Here is a 26314-nt window from a genome sequence, read left to right as displayed (position 1 = left end):
ATGTTTTGAAATATATCTTTATGCCCATGTGACAGTTTCATACTTGCTAAACATGATCACCATGAAAGGCTGCTATTGTATAAATGCTATTCGTTGCTTGGCCACCGGGTAGCTTTCCACCTTATTCTGGAAATATGTGTGGCATAGTAACCCAAACTGTGCTCTGTTCCACGCAATAATAGACTATATGGCCAGCGGAGGGTGGGCCAAAGCGCAACTAAACACTTCACTATGGAAGGAGAGCAGCATGAGGGGAGATCGTGAGAGAAGGATGGAGGCAGAGGTTCGGCTCGGCATGCGGAGCGAGGAGGAGAGACTCCAAACTTTCCAAAACTGGCCAAGAGATGCGCCGGTGCGTTCCTGGGACCTGGCCCGGGCTGGATTTTTCTATCTGAGATACGGTGATACGGTGCAATGTTTCTGCTGTGCTGGGATACTGAGGTACTGGGTTCAGGGAGACACCCCACTGGGTGAACACGAGAGGCATTTTCCCACATGCGGCTTTGTGATGGGCAGAGATGTGGGTAATGTTCCGATGGCCTCCTCTGACTCTGTGGATGGACAGCTCTTGAGTCAACTGCAGCGGATGACCGTGGAAGAGCAGGTGGTCTCCGGACAGGCGGAGTACCCGGAGATGGAGTCAGAGGACAGCAGACTGACCACCTATCACAACTGGCCCACCGGAGCGTCAGTGCAACCTGATACCCTGGCACGAGCTGGCTTCTTCTATACAGGTTTGTCCATAAATTAACGTGTGTATGGTACTCGTTTGGACCGTAAAATTAGCGTCATGGTTTATTATAGGGTTCGACACAGCAAAGCACCGAAACTTTGCCGCTTCTCTTTTCTGCGCTCTCAGTCACGCGCCTCGTATCACGCGGACTGTGAATGCAGGGAATGAACGGAATGAACGAGAGAGCCCGCGAGCGTTGCCACAGTAACGCAAGCCCTTTATTTAAGGAATAATTGAAGAACGCTTTTACCGGTTACCACACCACATGTCATGTTATCGTCATAAAATGCTCATTTCCGTAAGACCAAACGGACTCGAAAGCACGAGCCACATGGTGAGTATGATCGCGCGCACACCTGCGTGTGAGATCGCGCGCACACCTGCGTTTTTGTGTAATGTGACCGAAAAGTCAGTGAACATTAAAATAATTGTTTCCTCCTATTGTTTCTGTCTTCACCAGGGAAACTTTTGAAAGAGTGGCCTATAGGTTTATCAAAATATATACGTTACCAGTTATAAGCAGCATGGAGAGGATAAGGAACCAGTAGGCTGTCAGTGTTTAATGCATTTTGTTTTTCTATTTAGTTATTCTGTACATTCGATTTCAGTATATTTAATTATGAGTTTTAAAACCCTTCGTTTATTGAAACGAAACTGCACACGTTTCCATTAACAGTCAAGTTTGACATTAACGTCAGATCAAGATCAATAATAACGGAATTCAATTTTTGCATATCCTTTTTAGCTGATAAAAACATTTTTTAATTTTTTAATTGTCTATTCCAACTAGCCTACAACATAATTAAGGCCTAGATAAAAAGGTGTATAACTTAAAACATTTTCATGGTCTCTTTAAATGTTGAGCACAGATCAGATGTGGAGTTATCAACTATGAAAATCTTCTCAAAAGAGAAAACTATATTATGAAAAACATACAAATAATGACTAAGAGTTTCTAATATGTAGGGTTGTAACCTCTGACTGAGATCACTGCCTTCTTCTCATACATTGAGTAGGCTAAGAGTCAGGCTTTAAAAAACAGTTGCGTTTGTATGAGTGTGGTGTGAACTGGAATGCACCGGGGGCTGCTTTTGCACCTGTAATGCGGTCAGCAGACCTCGAACACCTTCATAGTTGTGCATTTAACTGAAAGTTAATGCATAGCCTTGTTTGTTAACCAATCAAATTGAAGCATTCAACAGCCCCGTGGTATAATGTGAAAGAATCGTCCTATCTGCCTGTTCTATTATTTACAAATGCAGTGCGTGTAAATATAAAACATATTTTAGATGAATTATGACACAATCATGTAAACATTATTGTGATAACTGAAACATTACGTTTGAAACCTCACGTTTGTTTCCCTTTAATATCTCACAAACACACATTGGTTGTTACAAAATTTGTGCAATTTTTTTTGGTTTCAACTTCAAAAAAGATCTTACATAACCCTAGTGTTATGTGGGTTCAAATTTATGAAAATGCATGCAATGATAAGATCTGTTTTGTTATATTTTGGCATGGTAGGAAATGAAACATGTGTTTCTCAGGTCATGGTGACAACGTGAAGTGTTTCTACTGTGATGGTGGTCTGAGGAACTGGGAACCAGGAGATGACCCATGGCAGGAACATGCAAAATGGTTTCCACAGTAAGTGCTGAATGACTGCTCTTATTAAAAAAAGAGAAGTTCAGACTACTGCGTTAAAGATACATATTAGAAGCAATAAACTTCTATCTATTGTATCTGATTTGTTGCATATTAAAGTCTATTAATTTGAAATACTTTAATAATAGACATTACTGAAGTAAATTAGATGGCATTAAATTAGATAAGCTGAGAGCATGAATGATTATAAGGTCCAGTGGAGAATCTAATTAATTTTTGTGTGTATGGTCTTTGTATCTATTCGGGTATGTATTACCGTTTTTAATTTTGGCATTCATGTGCTTCTCAAGATGTGAATATTTGCTTCAAACCAGAGGACGGGAATATGTGAGCAGCATTCAACAATCCCACTTCAACTTAAGTGAGAGAGTGGTACGTAATAAATATAATACATCGATTCATCAGTTATTGTGTTGTTGCATGGCTTCCTGTAGTGCTGATAAAATGTAAAAGCATATGACAAATGTATGAATGTTTAACAGCTATGTTTACGTGCAACTTTAAATAAAATTGTGTATTTTTTTGAAGGGTGGCTCTCTGTCATCATCTTCAGGAAGTATTACATCAGGTAAATGAATACAAGTATGTTTGTACATTTCAAGTTATGAGATAGAATTTGAATTATTTGGCAAATTGATCTTCTTGTTAAACTTACTGGCGTCCCATTTCATATATCTGCTGAAAGTCTCTTGACTTATAACAGTTTTACAGTTGTGGGTCACATACAAACAATAAGATGCTTGTTTTGCCACAGGAGTGAACTACCCATCTAGAACACTATACACTGTGTTGTATATTCCTCAGGAATTGTTGGTATTGTAACAGCTCACAAAAAGCCGTTTTCATTTAGGCGAAGGTCCATCTCTCCTGATGTGTTCTCAACAACTGTTGCTCTACAGCCAAACTGTGTCATTTTTCAATGTTCAACCTTTAACAAATATTTTAAAGGGTATTTTCACAAATTTTACCTCACAGCTATAGCCAAACAACACATTCACTGTTTCTGTGTGCTCTTCCCTCTGTCAGGGTTGGTAGGAGGGCAGAACACGGAGGCAGCAGTAATGTTGTCCCCTGTAGTTCAGGCTGTCCTCCAGATGGGTTTCCAGCGCTCACTGGTGGAGAGTCTGGTGCAGTCACGCTTTCTGCTCACCGGCTCACACTATACCTCAGTCTCTGACCTGGTGACAGACGTCCTTCAGGCCGAAGAGGAGGAAAGACAAACGGGAGAGCCCAGACCAGGTGTGGAGTTTCAAACTCATAGATGCACCGAACCTACGTTATATAACAATACATACTATGTCTTGGGAGGTGTATAAAGACCTTACATAATGAAGCATTATGTTTTATTACATTAGAATGAGCTATTTCTATCTACATACACCGCGGGTCCCCTTAATTGGAATTCACCATGTTGTTTCTACAGTAGCCCTAAACGGACAAACTGCTCTACTGAGTGGTTTCGCAAATATGTGTTCTCTTTCGGCAGAGACGTGAAAGCATGATGATATCTTAGCCCTGTGTTAACAAGTAGTTTTTCGAACGGTTGGAGTGAGCCGTTGGTTGCAATTAGCAACCTTACCACTAGATGCCGCTAAAATTCACGCTGGACTTTTAAAGAAATATTGGACCAAACCCGTGTGTATATGTTTCTTTTATGCAAAAATTGAAAGTAATGTGCCAGTATCTAACATTTATGCCACATCTGTGCCACATATTAATTCATATTTTTGTGATGCATACACCTTTTGTCATATATGTTTGAAAAACATGAAAGTAAATGATGGAAGTATTTTTTTTGTGATCTATCTAATGGAATTTAATGTTAATGTTAAATATGTGTCCCTCATCACAAATGCAAAAATGACAATTTATTGTCAATTATGGTATGTCCTTTTTTCCTTCCTAACATGTATGAGTTTGTTTCCTCAGAGACTGTGGAGAGACAGGACAGCAGGACAAGTGAGAGAACACAGTCTGCAGTCAGGGAGAAAGGTCTTTATTAACACACACATATGATGTTTGTGTGTGGTTTGGATATACTTGTGATACTTTAGAGGGTCACGACTGATTTGACGTGGTCCTCGATACTAAAAAGACTCATAAATGTAAAACATGAATTAATATTTTTAGTAGAGATGCACAGATATACCGGCCAATAATCGATAATCGAGGACAGGAAAATGCAATGAATAAGTGATCTGTACATAGAAATTGTAAAGAAACATCAGATTCAATATTAATAGTCATTATATGAATTAATAACATTCAGAAAAATAAGAAATATTTATTTAATCTTCAGAATCAGGCAGTATCGGCAGATAACATCCTAAATAATATAAATTTTGTATCTGTGCATCTCCACATATTACTCTGGCATAAAAACAGTGGAAGTCTATGATTGTTCTCTCTCAGTAATATAGTAAAAAAAATTGTGAGTGCTTGTACTGTATGTGTATTTTAATTCTCTATTAATTTCACAGTGTAATCTAAACCCATTTTTAATACAAATGTAGAAATGAACATCAACCAAAATAAATAATGCTGTAAAGGTAAATTTTTTATGTTGATCATGTATATACGATACACAAAATTCAAATGTCTTCACTTATTTGCTTGTTTTTTAGTGCAATCTGACCTCAGTCCAGAGGAGCAGTTGAGACAGCTTCAGGAAGAGAGAACCTGTAAGGTGTGCATGGACAAAATCGTCTCTATGGTCTTTATCCCCTGCGGCCATCTGGTCGTCTGCACCGACTGCGCAGCCAGTCTGCATCACTGCCCCATCTGCAGGGGAGTCATCCGGGGCAGTGTGCGAGCATTCATGTCATGAGGTTTCCACATGCACGGAAAAGCAACATACTTTGTTGTACAACATCAGACAAATCATTCTGCGTGATATTTCAAAAGCGTTAAATGCTATAAGTTCTCTATTATTATTAGCTTCTGAATTCTGAAGCTGTAAAATGTAGGTGGTGTTTGATATTTGACTTAACATCCCACCAGACAGCAAGTGTCTAACGAAATGAGAATAAGAAGCTCTATTGACTTTAAATATACAAGGATAATTTGTGCAAGAGCATATTATTAGTTTTATCATATTTTACTAGTATTGTATGAACACATTGAACTTTTATTTTTAATAATAAAATAATTTGCATCACTTTGTGATACATGTGTCTTTTTTTTTAATGTGAAATATTACTGACTTTTATCATTGCTAAGCAGACAACATTTGACGTGTGTATGTAAATAACAGTGTTTGTTTACAGATCAAGACAACATCACACATGCGGAAACAAATACACCACAACACTGTGTACAGTAGATGAAAAGCACATATTTTATTAACAAACATTTATTTACACTCTGAACAACAAACACATGTTATTGGACAAGCAGTCAATGAACATATATGGAGAAGAGACGAAAGATATTAAAATAGTTTGCGGAAAACATACATGTTCAAAAGGAAAGGATGTGACGGCATAGGAGAAAGAGAGGGATGCAGATTTGTAACAATGACCTATATCCTAAACTCTAAAATAACAAACTACACAGACAAGTGGTAGAAAATGCAAGGTTGTAAAGAAATCTATTGGACACTAGGGGGCAGGAGAGGTCCGCAGGCAATGGAGTATTAAATATTTCACGCAAAAATGAATATTTTTCCATTTACATCTGAGGCATGAAGGCGAGTAAATGATAAGATATTTCAGTGTAGGGTGAACTTTTTCTTTAATGGATACAAATTAAGGTGAAAATGTTTCTGTCAAATATACAACTCAATGATTTAACGGTTAAACAGTTCTTCTGAACTCTTGCCATTTCAAACTTGTATAAACTTTAAATTAACTTTAAAAAAAGAAAGTCACTTTTTGGAACTATTTAGATGGAGTAAATGATGACAGAATCTTCATTTGAGGTGAATTAAGGGACAGTTCAACCCAAAATGAAAATGCTGTTCTCATTTCCTCGCCCTATAGTTGTTCCAAATCTGAATAAAAACATTTTTTCTGATGAACAGAGAAAGATATTTGGAAGAATGCTTGTAACCAAACAATTCTTGTCCACCATTGACTCCTAAAGTAGGATTTTTTTTTTTTTGACAAAAGTGCCCCAGATCCTTCAAAATACCTTCTTTTGTGTTCAACAGCATCAGAACACAGTGTTCATTTGAACAAAAAATTATTCAGATTTAGAAGTTAGAACAACTCAAGGGCGAGTGAATAAAGATCTAATTTCAGTTTTGGGTGAACTGCCTTTAAGCGCAAGTTTTGCTAACAGTACACATCATATCTGGCCTTATTCAGCAATTTGTACAGACCGACCAACAAATCTCAGTTTGAAAAGAAATACACAGCCCCTCTCTTTAAAACGTGTCATACATGTTATGATACATGTAACATTGCATGTTAGGTCATCCAGTTGTGCTTTATGGTTTATTTTTTCCAGTAAACGGAAACAGTAGCTTTGCAACAACAGTGAAAGACACTCGACTGTTTCTCAGATAAAGAAAAGAATACATGCTGACAATATTACGTGATATTTGTTCACAAACTGTTATTTGATTACAAGCACCATTCATATAAAAGAAACTTCCCATTTGATCATATCTGTCAGCTATACAATAAAAAACAGATTACGTGATCATTTTATTGATTTTGACTGAATGCCATAGGAAGCCGCGGCTATTTTCTTCATAGGATTATATTCAAACACACGTAGTAAGAACACTGAGGGGGCCTGTACAACAAGTGACAAGTATTTGGACTCATGACATATTTTCAGTCTGGCTTAAATGTCTAAATACTTTTTCAGGCGGCAGTATAAAAACTAAAACTGGATTTGACAATGTAATCACACATCATACTGACACATGAAAGAACCTTCTGGTCGTATTTTCGGCGTTTTTATCTTTTGCTTCTATTTTGGAAAAATATCCACATGAGGTTTGCTTGCTTTGTATTTTATTTTGGGTCCCACCCACTTTCCAAACCACCCTTCCTCCTCTCTGCATACTGTTGTGTTTTACTGTGTACATGCGCAAATCCTGTGTGAAGGTAAACAGCATTCTATTCTCCCTACACACACACACACACAGACACACAAACACAAAAAGAGGTGGAAGTCAGTTAACCTCAACATCTGAACTCCACTGAGTGACTCACAGGCCTGCTGTCCATGATCTCATACAATGCACATTGATCTTAGACCTGCCTAACAATGGACATTTTTGTTTCGATATGTTTCTGAACGAGACAACTGGACTGTGTTTTGTATTGGACAGCCGACTCTCCAGTCCTCTCCAAGACCAGAAGGGCTTGATCAGGAAGTGTTTGAATGAGGAAACAGTGGAGAGGCAGATCTCAAGGAACAAGGAGGGAGGTGAGGTACGAGCTGCTGGAGGGGATGAATCATCTGACCTGCTCTTTCATTTACGAAGACCTGATGAACACAGAGACACAGAGTATAAGGTTATGACAGGCTACAGGTGTTGTTTGCACAAGGGTTGTGTGCCATGACAATGGCTTTTCAATTCCAATTTCCAAACAGATGTAATTCACATGCAAATGTAAGGAAGTAGATTTCTAATGGTCTTTAATTTCATTCAACTTTCAGTTAAGTTTAAATCACTGCTGTAAAGGTGGCTTTTAATAACATGTATGAATTACCCATAAACCTGCTCACGGTCACACAACACATGAGGTACTTTCAGAAACATTTCAAAATACAGTAGTGGCCAAAAGTGATGTCTTGGTGAGCATATTTGTCTAGTATCTACATTTAATGCCCCCTCATGTTTGATTATACCACCAAAATACGAAATTTATGGTACAAAGTATAGACAAAACACTGAACTTATAGGATATATATACAAAATCATGTTTTTTTATTGTGCATTCCAATTAATAGCAGTCAAACTCCAGTTGGTTTGTTTTTTATTTAAGCCAAAATAACACAAAAAATACAGCTAACCAACACAATAAAAACATGATAACATAATACAAGACATGATTTTTTAAATAAATATTTTTATTGAAAAAATACAGCGCATAATGTCTGATATTTTGACCTGTCTCTCCATCATTTTCTTCAAATAACAGCAAATAGAAACACTATTTTTATTAGAAATTTGTGAGGTATATTGTTACAGAATGAAACAAAAATGATAATTGTACCTAAACACATACCTATAAATAGTAAAGTTTGAAATGGTCTCTATTTTATTCAATAGTTATGGTTATTGTTGTTGATATTACAATTAATTTATACATTATTACGTGTTTCAAAGCCACTATGTTTTAATAGAAAAAATTTATTTGGAATTGTACACTGACAAAAAAAGAATCTCTTGTAATATTTTGTAGTCATTCTCAAACTTCAGCAAACTAACTTGATTCAGCAAGTTTGCTTATGTGGTGTGATCCTTCAATTCTTCTCAAAGCTGAGTTTAAACTCCAAATTGTTTTAATACATCTTAAATATCCCAGGGGAATATGGGTTGTGGGATGACTCAAATCAAACTCACACTCATGAAAGGAAAGGAAATCATTTCTTTATTTTTTTCAAACACACGGACACCTGCTGGGTGATTCATTAAAATCCCTGAGACTGTGAAATGCCTGTGTGTCTAGATGCAGGACGAGCACTTGTCTCATTTTCAGCTTCTCTGATTAAACTGTCATGAGAACTGTCCCCAGGGCCAATCTAACACATTTAGCACCTCCATGTGCACATATTGAAATTAAAAAGGCTTCTTCCACACACACTCATTAAACATCCTGCATAATTCAAGGTTTATTGAAATGAGGCCAGCGTTGGGCTCAGAGGGACCACTTCCCTGAACCATATTCCCTGAATGAAAAACACTTCAAACTTCACACTTAAGAGCAAGACTTAAGACTTCAGATTGAGGACATATAGCAGCAGGTAGTAGAGAAGCTTACGACCACACTGTCAGTGTTTCGATCTTAAAATCATTTGCATTGGAATTTATAGTTCTACTCCACAGCGCTGTGTAAAGAAAATGAACGGGCTGTCAATCAAGAACTTTATTATATGTCCTAAAGAACAAGGGATGTCAATCATAGCCCTATTTGAAGAAATCTGCTGTCGGGGTTCCCTTCTATCCCAATGGCTCTTGCTCAGTGGACGCAAGATAAAAATTAAATAAGTAACTAAATTTACCCTATTTACTTTGTTATTTCGCATTAATAGCATTGTGGTGAAGAATTAATGCTCGTTTAAAAATTGCCTTGGCAATCTTTAACCAAAATTTAACAAAATATGTAAATGTAACAAATGGACGAAAGCCACCCCACCTCGACCCAGGGGCGCGGCAGCAAAGGTCGCCGTTCCACCGAAGTTTTGACGGTGGCCGCACTGTGCACTTCCGTTTCCCCAGAGCCACCGCTTCGGGCAGCCACTGGCGGACGCCCTTCGTCCGCGCTGCCCGAACTCTGCGGCACCGCGAGGCCACGCGGCGGCGAGGACTCTCCGACAGCATGTCTCTCCTTCCTCCCGGGTTTCGGCACCAATGTAACAAATCTCAATAAAATGGAAGGAAGGAGGCGGGAACCGGCAAACATTTAAACATTTAATAAAGTAATATAACAGCCGGCGGCCCCTCACGGACGACCGCCGGCGAACAAAACATAATATAAATACAAACATAACATAAGTTCGGGCCCGGTCCTCTCTCCTCGACGGTCCGGTCGCTCGTTCATTTTATATGCTCCCATCTCCTACGTGATTCGAGGCCGGTGTGCGCACAGCTGGCGCTAATTCACAATTACTCACCGGACTCGAACCACGGTCTCGCCCCGCCTACTCTACTACAGTAAACAAGACACATCCTAGCTTTGGTAAGGATTTGCAGAAAAGATACGATTAGAAGATATACTTGCCTTATTTCACATATAAAAATAATATAGTGTTATGTGATAAGTGTGATGAGCGAGGCAGGACGAGAGCCGCGAGGGAATGACGCAGGGCCGGTGACGCGAGTGATAATGAGTGTCAGCTAGGCGTTGCACCGGCTCTATATCTCTCACGGTGGAGATCGGAAGCATAAAAGGACGAGCGGCAGTGTGTACGACGAGAGAGGACCGGGCCCGGACATGTTTAAGTTTGTATTTATATTCTTATGGTCGGCAGTCGACCGTGAGGTGGCTGCCGGCCTTTAAATTCCATATTATTGTTATTTATTATTAAATAATAATATTATTTTGATTAAAGTTTGTTAAATGTTTTCCGGTTCCCGCCTCCTTCCCTACATTGAACTGTATTACATTGGTGCCGAAACCCGGGTGGAAGGAGAGACATGCTGTCGGAGCGCCCTCGGTGGTGATAAAAGGATGAGGGGCAGAGTGTACGACGAGAGAGGACCGGGCCCGGACAAATGTTAAGTTTGTTATTATGCTCTTGTGGCCAGCAGTCGACTGTGAGGTGGCTGACGGTCTTTTACTTCCGTATTATTGTTTGTTTATTTTGATTAAAGTATGTTAAATGTTTGCTGGTTCCCGCACCTTCCATACCAACTTTGACCTGTATTACAATAAGAATATCCCAAACGGATTCAATTACATAAACTGTAATCATTTTGTAGTATTTGTGGAAATAATAATAGTTTGTTTTTGGATATGTGTATATTGCAAGCAAAACGGGTTATTTCTTTACATTTAAATGTGTTAAAGGCCCTGACATAAGATGCTTGTTTAAAGATAAATATAAAACCTTTGAGGAGGTATGGAGTCCTTTTTAACAATATTTGAAACTAGATGAAACTGAGGTTTGAGAAAGGATGTGTTAATTTATGCATTAAAGCTATAGCACTGGAAAATTTGTATTAGGTCACTTTATTGTACATGGTAAATGTTATTTACCCCTTCTTTCTGTTTTATTATGTTCATGTGTTTTATTTTGTACGTGTTTATTCATATTCTTTTTTATGTATTGTATTTTATTACCCTTTTCATGTTCTGTGTTGTTGGTCGTGTTTACATATAAATGGTAAAGTCAATAAAAATAGATAAAATAAATTTGAGTATTTGATGAACTCTGTATTCATTCCCTCTTGTAATTTATTAGGAAGAGCAGATAAGTTTCTGTCTTGTAATAAACAAATGTCATGTTAAACAAAGAGAGCCAATATAAACATATTACTGTAATTCCCCAGTCTTAATACAGTATCTCACTGGACAAAATCGGAATGCCTAATTAATGGATAAGTTAAGAACTTACACTAATTAAAATTAGTATAATTAAAAACTAATTAATGCTTCAGATAATGGCAGGCAGAGACATGTGTAACAAGATCTAACACACACGCCCACACACACACATACACGTTTAATGGGAACTTTCCTTAGACATAATGATTTTTATACTGTACAAACTCTGACCATCACAGAGAATTTCTGCATTTTAACGTTTTGATATAAATATAATTTAGTTTGATGTATAAACAGTTTTCTTCATGGTTACCAAAGCGGTCACCCACAAGATAAAAAAATCCAGCTATTACTATGTTTGTGACTACATTTGTGAAGACATTTTCAAACCTTTGGCCTGCCTGAAGTTAAGCTGCAACTTGCAAACAAACAAACAAACACATATATATACACACACATCCACAGGTACTTACTGATGCATGGGCTTTAACAGAAGATGAGATGGTTTCTCATTGACATGGTAGAGTGGGAATGGGTCAAATCCACCAATAAAATCAACTGAAAACCAAACAAAAGATGAAATTAAAGAACGAACCAAAAGAAAGTTGGAAATGAGCCGTGAGAAGCACAAATGAATCATGAAATGATCACTAGGCACAAAAACAATGCATGACATGAATATGAATGAAAGAATATGAATGTGAAGTACATCTATGTACTACATAATTTTGTATGACAATAATAAGACATAATTATTAACAACGAACAGTGTCTACAGGAGATATAGTTCATTTAAAAATGAAGTGTAAATGAAGTGCAACAGGCTTTCCTTAAGTCTGAAGTATTTCAGCACATTAGATACCATATACCTCACACCCAGATTCTGTGATTTGTATTTATTAAATTAATAAGTTAAGAGTCTGATGGGCTTCACACTTTAAATACAAACACAGACATGACACATGCTCTCTTTCATTCTCATTCCTAACTTGTATACAGCCAGAAGAGCGAAAGATAGAGAGACTCTCCCTGCATCCCAATTCGCAAACTATTGGTCCTAAACAGTATGTGAGATGCCTCTCAAATCATAACGTACAAAAACGGTGTCCTACATGTTGTACGTGCATCTTTTCCAGTGTCTTTTTAAAGTGTGCGTCTGTCCATGCTTAGAAAACAATATTACCAAAAGCTCCTTAATCAACGCACACTCTTGACTTTCTTCTGCAGAACACAAAAGATGATATTTTAAAAATTGTGGGAAACAAAACGAGGTTGGACACCACTGACTTCCACTATATGGACACGCAACCACTGAGTCTCTCTCACAATGTGTCTACAGCGGACGCAGCATGGCGTGATGCAACAATAGAATGCATTAGAACCCATTATAATTTTGTATACACTGGATTCTGCGCAAAGCGACAATCCCATAAGAACAACCCATGTGTCGGGTCGTGCCGGTCACGGTCGGTGTGGACACTGTCTCAAAGTCCCTTTCTCCTTCTGCCTCAGTGCTAATATGTGACCCTGGATCACAAAACCAGTGTTAAGTAGCACGGTAACATTTTTAGTAAAAGCCAAAAATACATTGTATGGGTCAAAATTCTAGATTTTTCTTTTATGCCAAAAATCATTAGGATATTAAGTAAAGATCATGTTCCATAAAGATATTTTGTAAATTACCTACCCTAAACATATCTAAACCTTATTTTTGTGAGTGGATGGCCTGCTACAGCTCCTCTGATGGACAACTTTAAAGGTGATTTTCTCAATGTTTTGATTTTTTTGCACCCTCAGATTCCAGAGTTATAAACTTCTGTATCTCCGCAATATATTGTCCTATCCTTAACAACTCATACATCAATAGAAAGCTTAATTATTCAGCTTTCAGATGTTGTAAAAATCTCAATTTCGAAAAATTGATCCATAAGACTGGTTTTGTAGTCTAATCGGCCCAGCAAAAGATGTTTTAATGAAACAAAAGTTATTTTAAACTATTTTTTACAGAAAATATGGTAAAACAACACAGCATTATTCTTCATTCAGTTCTATGCAACAGATTTTTTTTTTTCAATTATCAAAATTATATAAAGGTCCGTAATAATATTCCATTCCATTCCATTCCATTTTCTACCGCTTATCCGAACTACCTCGGGTCACGGGGAGCCTGCGCCTATCTCAGGAGTCATCGGGCATCAAGGCAGAATACACCCTGGATGGAGTGCCAACCCATCGCAGGGCACACACACTCACTCATTCACTCACGCACTCACACCCTACGGACAATTTTTCCAGAGATGCCAATCAACCTACCATGCATGTCTTTGGACCAGGGGAGGAAACCGGAGTACCCGGAGGAAACCCCCGAGGCACGGGGAGAACATGCAAACTCCACACACACAAGTTGGAAGCGGGAATCGAACCCCCAATCCGTAATAATATTATAATTATAAATGCTGAGCAGTAGTTGAGTAATAAACTCAAAGGCTGTTTTAATGTAAACAGTAAACAAAACTGTTTGGCTAAGGCCATGTGTCCAACTTATTTAAGAAGTTCAAAACCCCAAAATGGAATGGATAAATACAGTACGAACTAAGAGAGAGAGAGTAAGTGAGCCTTAAAAGTTTGAGTCCAAGTGGACCGCTATCAGAGAGCTGCATACAACTAGTAAATCATATCACAAGCTTACATTTACATTTACATTTAGTCATTTGGCAGATGCTTTTATCCACTTATTACAGGGACAATCCCCCTGGAGCAACATGGAGTAAAGTGTCTTGCTCAAGGACACACTGGTGGTGGCTGCTGGGATCGAACCAGAAACCTTTGATTTACCAGTCAGTGGTTTAACCCACTATACCACCATCTCCGTACTTACATCCAACAAGCTTACATTTGTAAGACACGAAAAATCCCCTAACAAATATTTCAGAATTATCTTTTTAGTTTATTTATCTGAGGTACCCCCTTTAGTCCCCTTATAAGGAAATCTCTTCAGTTTTAAACACCGGATATGCAAATAGTATTTATACATTACGTATTATCTCTGTCTTTCTCTCTCTCTCTCTCTCTCTCTCTCCCTCCGATTTTTCTTCTTAGTAGTCAGCTTGGTCTTGTATCACAGGTAGAGATCAGGCACAGCGCTCATGATAAAAGACCACTCAAGCGCACACGCATAAAATATTCTCTTTGAATCTTTCCCACTCTCTCTTGAGAGGAGTGGCACTAACGTTCAACACTGCATTATTTTGACCCACTTTCATAAAAAGCAGCTCCTTCTCGGTCCACACAGGAATCTGCTGCGCACTGATAACTAACACACTCTTGTGGTCCCGCACACACTCTCTCTCTGTCCTTTCAACACACGCTCTGATGTTTCTGGTGTGAGGCCAAGGTTTGCCTAAAGGAAGGTCTTACGGAGGAGGGACGGGGCTTAGATCGGTACCCGAGATCCCCCTCATCCCTGCAGCTGGTAGACAGACTGGTCTGTCCGGTATCATTAGTTAAATTCACACTTGTGCTGAGAGACTACTGCTGCTTTTAATGAGTCAGCCGTAACAGTGGGACCGAGACCACAACCTAATTATGGATGCAAGTCATTTAAAACAGAAACAAAGAGCGGAAGAAAGAGAGAGAGAGAGTGTGTTGAGAGATGAGAGGAAGAGCGAACGAAGCAGAAGAAGAACAGAGGGAAGAAATTAAGCCTAACATATTATTATTCAAATCACCTGTGGCGAGAGAAAGAGAGAGAGAGTAAAGAGAAACTTCAGAGGCAAGAAAGTGCAGTGTATAAATCAAATCCCCAGCTTCAAATGAGCGTGTAAATGAACCACGCACAGCTTTGCATGATAGAAAATAGACCCACTGGGTTGCTTACACACACAAACATACACCCACACACACACATGCATACACAGACACACACAAAATCATCCATCATTCCGCAACGTAACATGAGGAAAGGAAAAGTGCTTTAGCCCATCAATTCACAACTAACAGATCTTCCAAGGAAGGTCAGTAAGATCTCTCAATAGTTTCATTAAATTGATTTAGACTGCAATATCACATGTGTCTCCTCTAGAGTTTCCAAAAAGAACGCAACAATGTCTGAAATTGTGCTCCGTTTGGCCAAGACACTGAACTCTATGATCCAAAATGAATTTTTTCACGATCTTCGTAAAGGTTTTCAATGGTCACATTTTCACAGGATCATAAAACAATTGATACGAGGACCAAATGCTGCTTTTGTTTTTGTCAAATTGAGAGTCGTGTTCTCATATCACATATGGTGTATATCACATATCAACTGTGTGAATGTAGCGAATTCTTCTAAGGTCAAATCAACTGAACTAAGCCTCCACATTCACTCAACAGCTCTATACTCTTACTGTATCCAAACAATTGCCTTTCACTGTTAAATTCTTATCATCTCCTATAAGAAATTTTAAGATACTTTGAGGGAAAGATAGCATGTTTACTTTAACATGGTCACTGTCCTTCAGAAACCTTGGATGTCCAAATTTGCACTGTAATTTTTAAATGAATGAATACTGTGCTGTCAAAGTTGACAATTTGTTTTAATACAATTTATTGGTTTTCACAAGGTTTCATAAGGACAGCAGTGACTCCTTTAATTCTTTATGTACATTTATATATTTTTAAAACACCCACATGTTATATTTATTGTCTTTCCAGGGTCAGCAGTTTCTTCCTATCCGGCCAAAAGAAATATTTTGCTCATAATTGTGAGCAGATAGAGTTAAGCTCAGCCAGGTTTATATCAGTCTACTGAACCCCTGCTGTACAACACAAACAGACGCATCACGTCATGTCCTCGAAACTGTCCGATGATGATCATAGGTCATCAGAACACAAAGGCAAACAGGAAGAATAAAAGTCGATCATTTCTGTGGTGTCTGCTGACTCGGAGGGTTCAACCCTCCAGAGAAATGTTCATCTGTGGAAAATGAAAGAACAGCATTGCCCACTTTTCATGAGAGGGGTAGAAAAATGTAAACATTGGCTGTGGGTTGAGGTCTGTTGTTTGACCTGTATGAATAGGGCTGGATGTTATTCTCAATGTCGGGGGTTTACTGTGGTTCACTCCCACTTGAAAAAGTTTGAAACTGCCAGAAGTTACACACATGTGTGATTAAAGTGCACGAAAGTATTTGGGTCGAAACGTAAATACGCATGTAGACGGAAACACTTCTAGCCTTTGATTTGACATGTGTCGGAGCAATTTATAATTTGTTATTCAAATTTCAAGTTGTTTACACTATATACTTTGAGAAATACCTTTTTTTCAAACGGGAACCAATAAAGTGCCTTGGTAAATATGAGCAAAGAAGGCTGTAAAAATAAATCTGCATTGTTTCTCCTTTGATCTTTTATTTAGAAAGAATCTACAATATTCGAACATTCACTTCAGTAAAACAATTTGATGTGGGGGAAATATCACATTATGACAAAAGAAAATCCTCTAATACACCCAGGTCACAATTATTGGCACCCTTGTATTCAAAACTTTCTGCAACCTCCATTTGCATGAAAAACAGCAGAGTCTTTTCTTTTATGTCTGACGAGGTTTGAGGATTTATGACAAGTCATCCGAGTCCAATTCTTCTTACAGAATCTCTTAAGATCCTTCAAATGTTGGCGCTCTCTTATCTTCAGTTCATCCCACTCATTTTCTTTAGTTTTCAGGTCAGGGAACTGGTATGGCTATGGCAGGATCTTGATTTTGTGTTCATTGATGTTTATTTTGAACCAATGTGCTAATGGAAGATCTAACCATGACCCATAATAATATTTAAAGCTGAGCAAGTCAGGTTTTGATTTTTTATCTTGTCGGTATTTGATATAACACATGATGCCATGTATCTGAACAAGATGTCCAGGACCTCTACAACAATGAAGATCTGTGGACATGGGGCATTTTTTATCCCTGTCCTATCTTGTGTTGTTGCTGCCAAAAAAACGTTTTTTCTTTTTAATATGGCCATAAACCCCAGTCCTGGTTGAACTTCCAGTTCCAGTTTATGCCATAGTTCCAGTATGGCAGATTAATATGGTGGAGTTTGTTTTTGCATGAGAGGAGAAGATATGTTTCTTGAACTCTGTCCCAAACAACTTGTGGTCATGTAGGTGCAGTTTTTCTTTATTTTTGTTAAATGCTTTCTGACCCCAAAATTCAACTGATAACTGCAATTTCCATCTGTGCTCTTATAAGAGTATTTAGCCACACAAATTCTTCTCCTCGCTGTGCATTGAGACAATATAGACACACAACCTGTTTCAAGCAGATGTTCAGCATCTCCAGTCCATTAAAACTTTTAGATCAATGCATTGATGTTGGAAATGAGATTTTTTATTGTTTTAACTATTTCCTTAAAGCCATTTTGTATTTTGTGTAGTTCAACAGAACTATATTGCACATCAGAACTATATTCTCTGGTTATATCCATTGTAATAAATGATTAAGGGGGTTTGGGCATTGTGTTACTTATATTTATTCTCCTGTGTAACAAGAAGCCGTGACCTTGGTGTGCTAAGAAAATGTAAATATACTTGAGACATATTTTAGAAATAAGAATTTCTAAGGGTGCCAATAATTGCGACAAAGGTGTGAAAAGAGAAAAATAAATTCATAATCTTATATCCCCCTCACTTCAATTTCTTTTACTTTAATGAAATGTTGGAATTTTGTAGATTTTATTTTAAGAAAAGATCAAAAGAAAAAAGATTTTTTATTTTTACAGCCTTCTTTGCTCATATTTACCAAGGGTGCCAATAATAGTGGAGGGCACTTTATATCCAAGCATTGTGCTCTACATCCAGCAGTTGAAAAAATCTTTTTGCCTTGCAAATAAATATTTAAAGTGCTTAAGCTTTGATAATTCATACGCTTTAGACCTATTCTGAGTGTTTTTTAAACCAAAAAAAGCTACAGACACTTAAGTGGTTGTAAAACTACAATCAGATGTAAATATAACTTATCAAGTTTATAAAGTAAGCTGTAAAACTGCAAAAAGTGTACGTGTAGGTAAAGTCCGTTCCTCTTATCACATGTACACCTTTGAGCCGAACAGACATATGTCAACATTCATTGCTTCACAGCTACTGCCAAACAGACAGACAACGAAGAGACTATAAGATAGGAAGAGACAGACAGAGACAGATACTTACAACTGTCTTCCTCCTCAGTGATAACGCTAATGACGTAGCAGGCGTAGATGAAACCCATCAGCTGTGAAGACAAAAAGAAACATATCAGTGGATTGAGAAAGAATGACAGGAAAGATAGGTTAGCCCAGGACTACATGTTCAAGTAACATCTTAAACTGCCTTTTGATTATCAGAACTTTTGTTTTAGCTTAAAGATCGGGTATCAATATATGACATGCATTCTGACTTCTTTACATTGCTAAACGTGCTGGCTTCTCATGCGTAACACGGTCAACTTATTAAAAAACGAGTTGGACGTATGACGTAGTAGTTCTGTGTTTGATAAACTCACCCAGCACTCCAACCTGTTTTGTAATAGTTTTTCCAATTCTGGTTCCCTGTGTCATCAAGGGGATCCTATTCCTTCTATTGGCCATTTTTTTAGAAAGCACGGCAAGGCGAAAGAAAGCGACCGCCCACGAGCCAACCAATGAGCGATACCTGCATGTCATCGAGGTTATCTGCGCTGAACTTTAGGTGTGTCTGTTTGTTCATCAGTGATGGATGTTATATAAACGGGGGATATAACGTTGGATTTGGAGATAATTTGAATCTGATAGATGCTGAACATGAACTGCACGTGATGCTGTGTTGTTGCTATGTAGTTGCTATATTGTTCAGTCGGTTTTAACAAACTGCTACAGTATTCACTTGTTAGGGTACTCTAGGTGGTTGCTAGGGAGTTCTGGGTGGTTTATAGCAATGCCCATTTACAAACTTACAAGGTTTGTAATGCTTTTTTTGAGCGTCCAATAACGGTGCAAATAGCAGTAAATTGACAATGTTAGTAAATCATGTTGAGCGATTTATTAAAATATTCTCCATACATGCTTTTTGCGTATGAAAGTCAGACTCCTACAAATGCATATGCAACAAGGTCAGCCTCAAAAACAACTGTGTTGTTGCCTTTTCAGCGCTGATTTCCATGGCGGGTTTTTTGAGTGCATCCTCCAAAAGACTTTTCGGAAATGTGGCCTTCAATCAAAAACGAAACCTCATGTCCATAGCAAACTCAATGGAAGTCAAGTTATGTACGATAAGTTTAACGCTCAGTGTTAGGCGTTTGTTCAGACCCATGAGCAATAGCGAAGCTTGTCTTTTCAAGCACCACTTAAAAACCATTCAGACATTAACAGAAACACGCGGCCAATAACAAGGTAAAGAGAAATAAGAGAGAGTAATACAAAGTTCTGTGCAGAGCGAACAGTCCCTGTGTGTGTGTGTGTGTGTGTGTTTGTATCTGTGTAAGCCAGGTATATCGATGGGAATGAGATTGCCACAGAGGCAGATGGCACAGCTCTGCTCGAAATGCACAGGGCAAACTCAACTCCCAGTATGTGGCAGCAATCCAATCCAATTAATCTGTCATTGGGCAGAGGGCCTCGTGCACACCTTCCGGGAAAAACGAATGCCGTGTTTGTATGTGTAAAAGAGAGAGGAACAGATACTGGCACACATTCTAAGAGTTAGACGTCTGAAGGGTTGTGCATGCGGCCATGTGGCTGAGCGCCACAGCGCAGGTGAGACGCACGGCTGTCATACTCGCTCTGTGCAGGTTAAAGTGATTCAGAGCTCCACTCAGTTTTTATTACACAGAAGGAGTGTGAAATACCAATGGCATCAGAGGAAATGTCAACGGTCAGACTGCCAACTGCAGGATTTTTTTTTAAAGAAATGACGAACAAGCACTTTCAAGCAAAACAACTCAAAATGGGATGTTTGTTAGGTTTTAAATAAAATACAAATGATGTACTGTTCAAAATGAAGACGAAAAAGGTCACCGAAAATTACAATTTTATCAATTGTTCCCACTCATTCAAAAACTGTATACTGTAAGTGTTGAAAACAAAAGAAGATATTTTGAAGAATGTTGGTAACCAAACAACACTGGCCACTGAAACATTTCTCAAAATATCTTTTCGGTGTCCACAGAAAACATATACAGGTTTTGAACATCATGAGGGTGAATAAATAAATAATGTCATGATTTTTTCTATTTAGAATTTAACTGCTGTCACACAATGGGACACATGGTATGGTGTATTTGTCAACTACCCAGTTAACCTAGGACACCTGTGTGGGGTTTTCACTAAACTGGCTTGATTTTTATGGATTCACAAAGTTGAGCCTACTGTATGTTTAAAGTTGAAGTTGAGCCTACTGTATGTTTTCTCAAACATTTGCCTTAAAGTCCCTTAGGATGTCTCCTATACCAGCTATTTCAATTTTCAATATCTTTGTCTAGTCCTAATAAGCCCTGAGATATGAATGGAATTGTTTCAAAATTGATTTTATGGAATTTGCCTTAAACAATGATTTGACCCCTTCTTATGAAATGTTATTTACTATGATGGTATACAGTAAAAGTGAAACACTTGTGATAGCTGAAACAAAGTATTTTATTGGTTGAATTTGCAGCTCTGTTTAATGGTGTTTAAAATAGTGCCACAGCTCATTATTTTGTAATATATGAATTTCTGCTCCACTATCTGTCATCTTTAAATAAATAAATCAAAAAGAAAAACATGAAAATATTATTCCAAATATTTTTGTCTTTTAGTGAGACATCTAGTATATGTTCTCAGGAGGTTGCAAAGTTTTTTATTCAAAAACTAATAACACGTTCATCATATCAAAGGTGAATTGTGTGTATAAATAGCTTTTATAATGAAATGCATTATTTCTTTAATGTCTTTCTTAAAATATCTTAACCAAATGAGTGACATACTTAACAGCCTTTTCTAAATTCTGAGAACATGATTGTGTTGATTCTCCTCAAATAAAGATGAATAATAACAAAATATGTGGAAATTATTTATGATAGTGAATGGTGCACATATCAGTCACCTGCTCTACACATGGCCTGGTTCTGTCAACTGATTCTGAACCCTGAATTTTAATAGAGTCTGGACCTGTAGCAGTATCCGCTGAAGATCCCAATCACATCACACATTCTTTAAAGGGGGGATGCAACAGGGTTTTATGAATTATTTACAATGTTAAACATGCTGGCTTCTCATCCGTAACATGGCCAACTTGGCAAAAAACGAGTTGGAAGTATGACGTAGTATTTTATGGTAAAGATAACAGCATGCAGATCGCTCTCTAAAATCCATTGCACTATCTTCACTATCGACTTCCTTGCCGGAGCTGTCAATCACAAAACCCACCAGCCAATCAGCATAATGAGGAAATAAATCCCGCCTACACGTGAGATTTGTGCCGGAAAGGCGGACGAAAAGTGTAAACGAAAACTCTGAAAACGCAAATGAAAAATATAGCAGCGAATTCAAAAACTTTTATTTGCAAAAACGTAACTTAGATAATTGTTAAGAAAAAAGTTTATTTGAAAATCATGTCTCATTTTTGCAATTGAGTTTATTGGTTTCATTATCAAAGTATATTTTTGTTCGTTTTTTAAGGTTTGAGTCCCTTTTTATTGGCACACAAATTATTTCATAGTATTTCTGTGCTCGATACACTCCCCTAGCGCTCGTATAGGTCAGTCGAAAAGACACAGCACACCCACATGTCAACCAAGGATAGCTGGAGAAGGAGCATGTGCACACGTCACTATCACTTGTGTGCAGGAGAGAGAGCAACTAACGGTTGCTTTGGAGATCGTTTGAAAGTGACATGGAACGATCCCAGCGCAAAATGCCAGACATGAACCAGACAAGGCAAGTGAAACTTATGTCTGTGTTTTGTTGGCAATGGGTGCGCCACAAAAAAAAGAGCATAATATTTGACAGGTTAATTATATGCCATCGTTACCCTGCTGTGATGGAAATTAGTCCAACTTATTCAGTAGGTGTCAAAAGCAAAATGTTTTCTATGATCTTTACGTTTTGGAGTTGGGCATAAAATATACAGTTTGTACGGTATAAAATCATAAGCATCATATGCTTATGGACTGTCCCCACGAAGATAATAAACCAGACATGTGTGTGTGTGAGAATCACAGCACTCACGACATCACTTCATAACATCTCTCACAACACACACACCACCAGATCTGAGATTAATAATTGTGCAAAAATATTCCAACTGTTTTGAGTGCACAGCAGCAAGACAAAGAGGTTTCCGATGTTTGGAGCCGACCACATCTGATCAAAAGTCACTTACACACGTGTGTAAAACATGATAAGTGTATATACAGCCTTAGAGAGAGCAACAACACACTTTGAAGTGAAACTTTTATTAATCATGTTCTTAGACTTGCACTAAAGGCTGGAAAACACTTCAAGATAGATTGTCAGATTTTGCCCAGATTTTCAGTCTGGAATTGCTGCGCTAGTCTGCAGATTTTATCACGTAGTGTGTGATGACCTGTTTTTCTCTACAAACTTTCAAAAAGTCTGCAAGTGTGTGAGGTCTTTTTATTGTTAATCTGTTCAGATTTTAAAAGTTGTGAAGTGTATTCCAGCCTTCAGCAACAATCTCGATGGATGTGTAAATAAGCTGAGTCTGTGATAGTTTGTATATGAAAGTTTTTTTTTAATATGTTTTGGCTAAGAAAAAAATGAAATTTATACGGGGACCTAAAATCATGGAACAATAGCCTTTTATTGACAGCCATACTGTCACTCCTTAAGGCAAAGCATCATTGGAAGGAAGTGATGTATTCCCACATCACCCTGACATGACAATCTCCTCAATCTGAAGCAGCGGTCTTATCTGCACTTCAGTGTTTAACTGCAGTGAGGACCAGCTGAGATACGAGAGATGTGCGACAAACTGAGAAAGATAGGGACAAAGAGGGATTAACTCATTGACCCGCTGATGCTGATAAAATATAAACATTGATAAAGTGAAAAACTCTAACGGCAAGTCAAAAAAGTGAAAACTTTTGGTGTCTCTCCAGACCAGATTTTTTTTCCAAAAAACATCCAGGATTGTAATTTGTGTATTGATTCAGACGGGACTCTACAGTTTTGTGTCCATAAAATGGAAGTCAATTGGGGCCAATGTTTGTTTCCCAATATTCTTCAAAATATTGTCTTCAGTGTCCTGCAGAAAAACTAAAGTCATCCAGGTTTGTAATGATATAAGAGTAAATAAATGGTGAAAGAATTTTCATTTTTGGGTGATACTAAACCTATTGAAACAGACACGATATGCATCATTCATGCATAATTTTCACATTTTAAATGGACATTCAACTTAATGTTCAATGAGTCATTATATTCATTTAATCTTTAGAATAGGTACCGGTATCAGCAGATATCACTCGTAATATGCTATCGTTATAGGTGGAGAAATTTTGTATTGGTGATCTATTTAACATGACCAAAATATACAAGAAATCTGCAACTAATACGGCAAGCAATCCAAGAAGGATTTCAGAGGACAGTAAGGTTAGTAAATAAAAAACAGTAGTTAAATTCTACCAAGGTCGTGCAAGAAAAACAGACAAGATCGATTTGGACAGGATTACACTTCCAAAGTCTCTCTGTGAAATACAAATTTATGAAACCCCCTCAAAGAGAGTCCCGCCGGATTTGGTTTACAGAGGGCACAAACAGTACCTTTAGAAGTGGTCACAAAGCAGTGATCAAGGATGAACGACCGAGAAAGAGGTCGTATCTGAAGGGCAATGTTTATAACCTTCCACAGGTAACTTCCCTCATGAGTTACACTAATGGGAAAAGCAGATGGTGCTCACACACAAACACACTTGTTATAGAGAGCTCCTGTGGTGATGACTCTATTAGTTGTTCTCTTGTCATCTTTACTATCTCAGCTCTCTTGTTCTCTCTACCCTGTGACTCTTGTGTTGAAATTCTCAGGAGCATGAACAAGTGACTTCAACAAGCGGATTGATAGTGACCTAGTTCTAAAGATACAGACCGATGTTCACACACAAAGAACATCACACACATCTCTGGAATGTTTATGAAGTGTTCAACCTCCCCCAATCTTAAGCACACAGGTGACAAATGTCTCTCTCCCAAACGAATAGCTTACCAGGTGAGTCTCACTACAGCTGTCAGGAAACATGAGAAATAAGCCAATATTAGATCTTGCATAGAGAAAATGAATGTTAAGTACAGCCCCAAAAACTGTCACCAGCTCACTGTAGTAAAAAATATAGTATAGAAATAGTATTCAAGTATAGTAGAATTGCAAGTATATGGCATTTGCATGTCAAGACTGTACATGACTCGAGTCCATTTACGGAAGTCGTACTACATTTACATTACATTACATTTACATTAAATTACATTACATTTAGACATTTAGCAGACACTTTTATCCAAAGCGACTTACAAAGAGTTTAGGAGCAATAAGCGATAGTTCATACAGGAGCCATAATACATTAGGTGCCAATACAAAGTTACTGGTTTCAACAAAAGCTAGACCACTACCCGTTGAGAGAAAGGGTTAGTGTATTTTTTTTTTCTCATTTGTTTGTCAAGTACTACTTGGCAGCCATGTTTGCAACGCCTCTGGGCAGATATTTATGTCATAGCTAGTCAACAGTTCTATCTACTTGAATGGTGGAGGTAGATATTTTAATCTCTGGAAAAAATCACTATTAAATAGCATATTTCTGATATACTGGTTTGCTGAGCTTTTATTGCATTAAAAATCACCTTTTTTCAGGTTAATTCAGCTACTGCGCATGCGCACAGGCTGGCAAGCATCTCACATAAGCTCTGTCCCAGACAATCGTCGTTTTTTTATCCATTGACGATTGGATCGTTCTACTGGATATTGAGCATTGCTTTCCTCTCCATTCATTGTAGGCACATCGGCGATGGCAGACGTACCTTAGATGCCTTAAATCGCTCGAACCCGCTAAATGCTGCTTGCAGCTTTAATATACTTTATCTTTGATATGACTCTTTGACTCTTTATATTGAGCGACCTTCCTATTCTTCTGTCGATTCATTGAATTTCTAAATACTAAGAGGTTCTCAAGTTGTGTACAATTGTGAACTTTAGACAAAGAAACGTCCAACACATCTTTGTGTTCATACTGAAGAAGCCTGGTACTTGACTGTATGCGGGGAGTATAAGCCCCCACCACTTCCTGCAAACTGCTTTGTTCAACCCTTACCATGAAGTTAGCTTTAGTGTCTATTGTTGAGGCATGAGCGGATAATCATCATTCTGGAGAAATGTCCGGCACTCACTCTCCAACCAACCTAAATCATCATTTCCACTTATAGTTGCTAAGTCCTTTCAAAAGCAGCCTGCGTGTGAACGCTGGGAATATATACTTCATATGAAGGAAAGAATGTAAGCACAAAGTGTGAATAAAAAAACTCATAGGACTTAGGATAAAACCAATTAAACAAATCAAGAAAGCAAATTTATTCCTTGTGGAATATGAGCTCTTAGCAGCCTGTAGTTGTAATGTGCTGCGTTTGCGCAAATAAAACCTGAAGGCATGCCAAACCTCAACTCAAGGGGCCATTTCAACACAGCACCAGGGCCTCGGATGTCAAAGAGGGGCGTCTTACACATTTACAGAGTATGTAGGGAACACTTTCGTCTGGTGAGGTTTTGA

At 38.0% G+C, this 26314-nt stretch overlaps 2 protein-coding genes across 5 annotated transcripts in view; one reads left to right on the top strand and one right to left on the bottom strand.

The window, feature by feature from the left end:
- Positions 1-118: 118 nt before the first annotated feature.
- Positions 119-5548, top strand: birc7 (baculoviral IAP repeat containing 7). Of its 3 annotated transcripts, none has more exons than XR_008904853.1 (8): positions 119-734; positions 2284-2383; positions 2692-2773; positions 2930-2969; positions 3428-3640; positions 4331-4393; positions 4882-4950; positions 5026-5158. XR_008904853.1 is itself a non-coding variant. In XM_056733392.1 (8 exons), exons 1-7 carry the CDS (start codon positions 188-190, stop codon positions 4938-4940), a joined length of 1071 nt encoding a protein of 356 aa, XP_056589370.1. In that variant the 5' UTR covers positions 119-187; the 3' UTR covers positions 4941-4950; positions 5026-5158. The 3 variants fall into 3 exon arrangements, 2 of the variants coding, with proteins under 2 accessions (XP_056589370.1, XP_056589369.1); XM_056733392.1 differs by having other exon boundaries at positions 4915-4950; XM_056733391.1 differs by lacking the exon at positions 4882-4950 and having other exon boundaries at positions 5026-5548.
- A 167-nt stretch (positions 5549-5715) lies between these two features.
- Positions 5716-26314, bottom strand: part of nkain4 (sodium/potassium transporting ATPase interacting 4) — a 48843-nt gene continuing 28244 nt past the window's right edge. The window contains exons 5-7 of one of the 2 annotated variants that reach the window (XM_056733343.1): positions 18760-18820; positions 12045-12129; positions 5716-7843 (exon numbers count right to left, since the gene is read on the bottom strand). In XM_056733343.1, coding sequence (XP_056589321.1) covers positions 7834-7843; positions 12045-12129; positions 18760-18820 — 156 coding nt within the window. In that variant the 3' untranslated portion in view covers positions 5716-7833. The remainder of the gene's footprint in view (positions 7844-12044; positions 12130-18759; positions 18821-26314) is intronic. The other variant, XM_056733345.1, reaches the window with a different exon arrangement.

The sequence above is a fragment of the Triplophysa dalaica genome, chromosome 20 (assembly GCF_015846415.1).
Source record: "Triplophysa dalaica isolate WHDGS20190420 chromosome 20, ASM1584641v1, whole genome shotgun sequence".
Lineage (NCBI taxonomy): Eukaryota > Metazoa > Chordata > Actinopteri > Cypriniformes > Nemacheilidae > Triplophysa > Triplophysa dalaica.
This window is presented reverse-complemented; position numbering and strand designations above follow the sequence as displayed.

What these genes read in the sequence shown, in the direction of transcription:
- birc7 (XM_056733391.1), top strand. Translation starts at nt 188, where the DNA reads ATGGCCAGCGGAGGGTGGGCCAAAGCGCAACTAAACACTTCACTATGG. An exon ending in TCAACTTAAGTGAGAGAGTG is followed by an intron (nt 2,774 to 2,929) that starts GTACGTAATAAA and finishes ATTTTTTTGAAG; the next exon opens with GGTGGCTCTCTGTCATCATC. An exon ending in AACGGGAGAGCCCAGACCAG is followed by an intron (nt 3,641 to 4,330) that starts GTGTGGAGTTTC and finishes TTGTTTCCTCAG; the next exon opens with AGACTGTGGAGAGACAGGAC.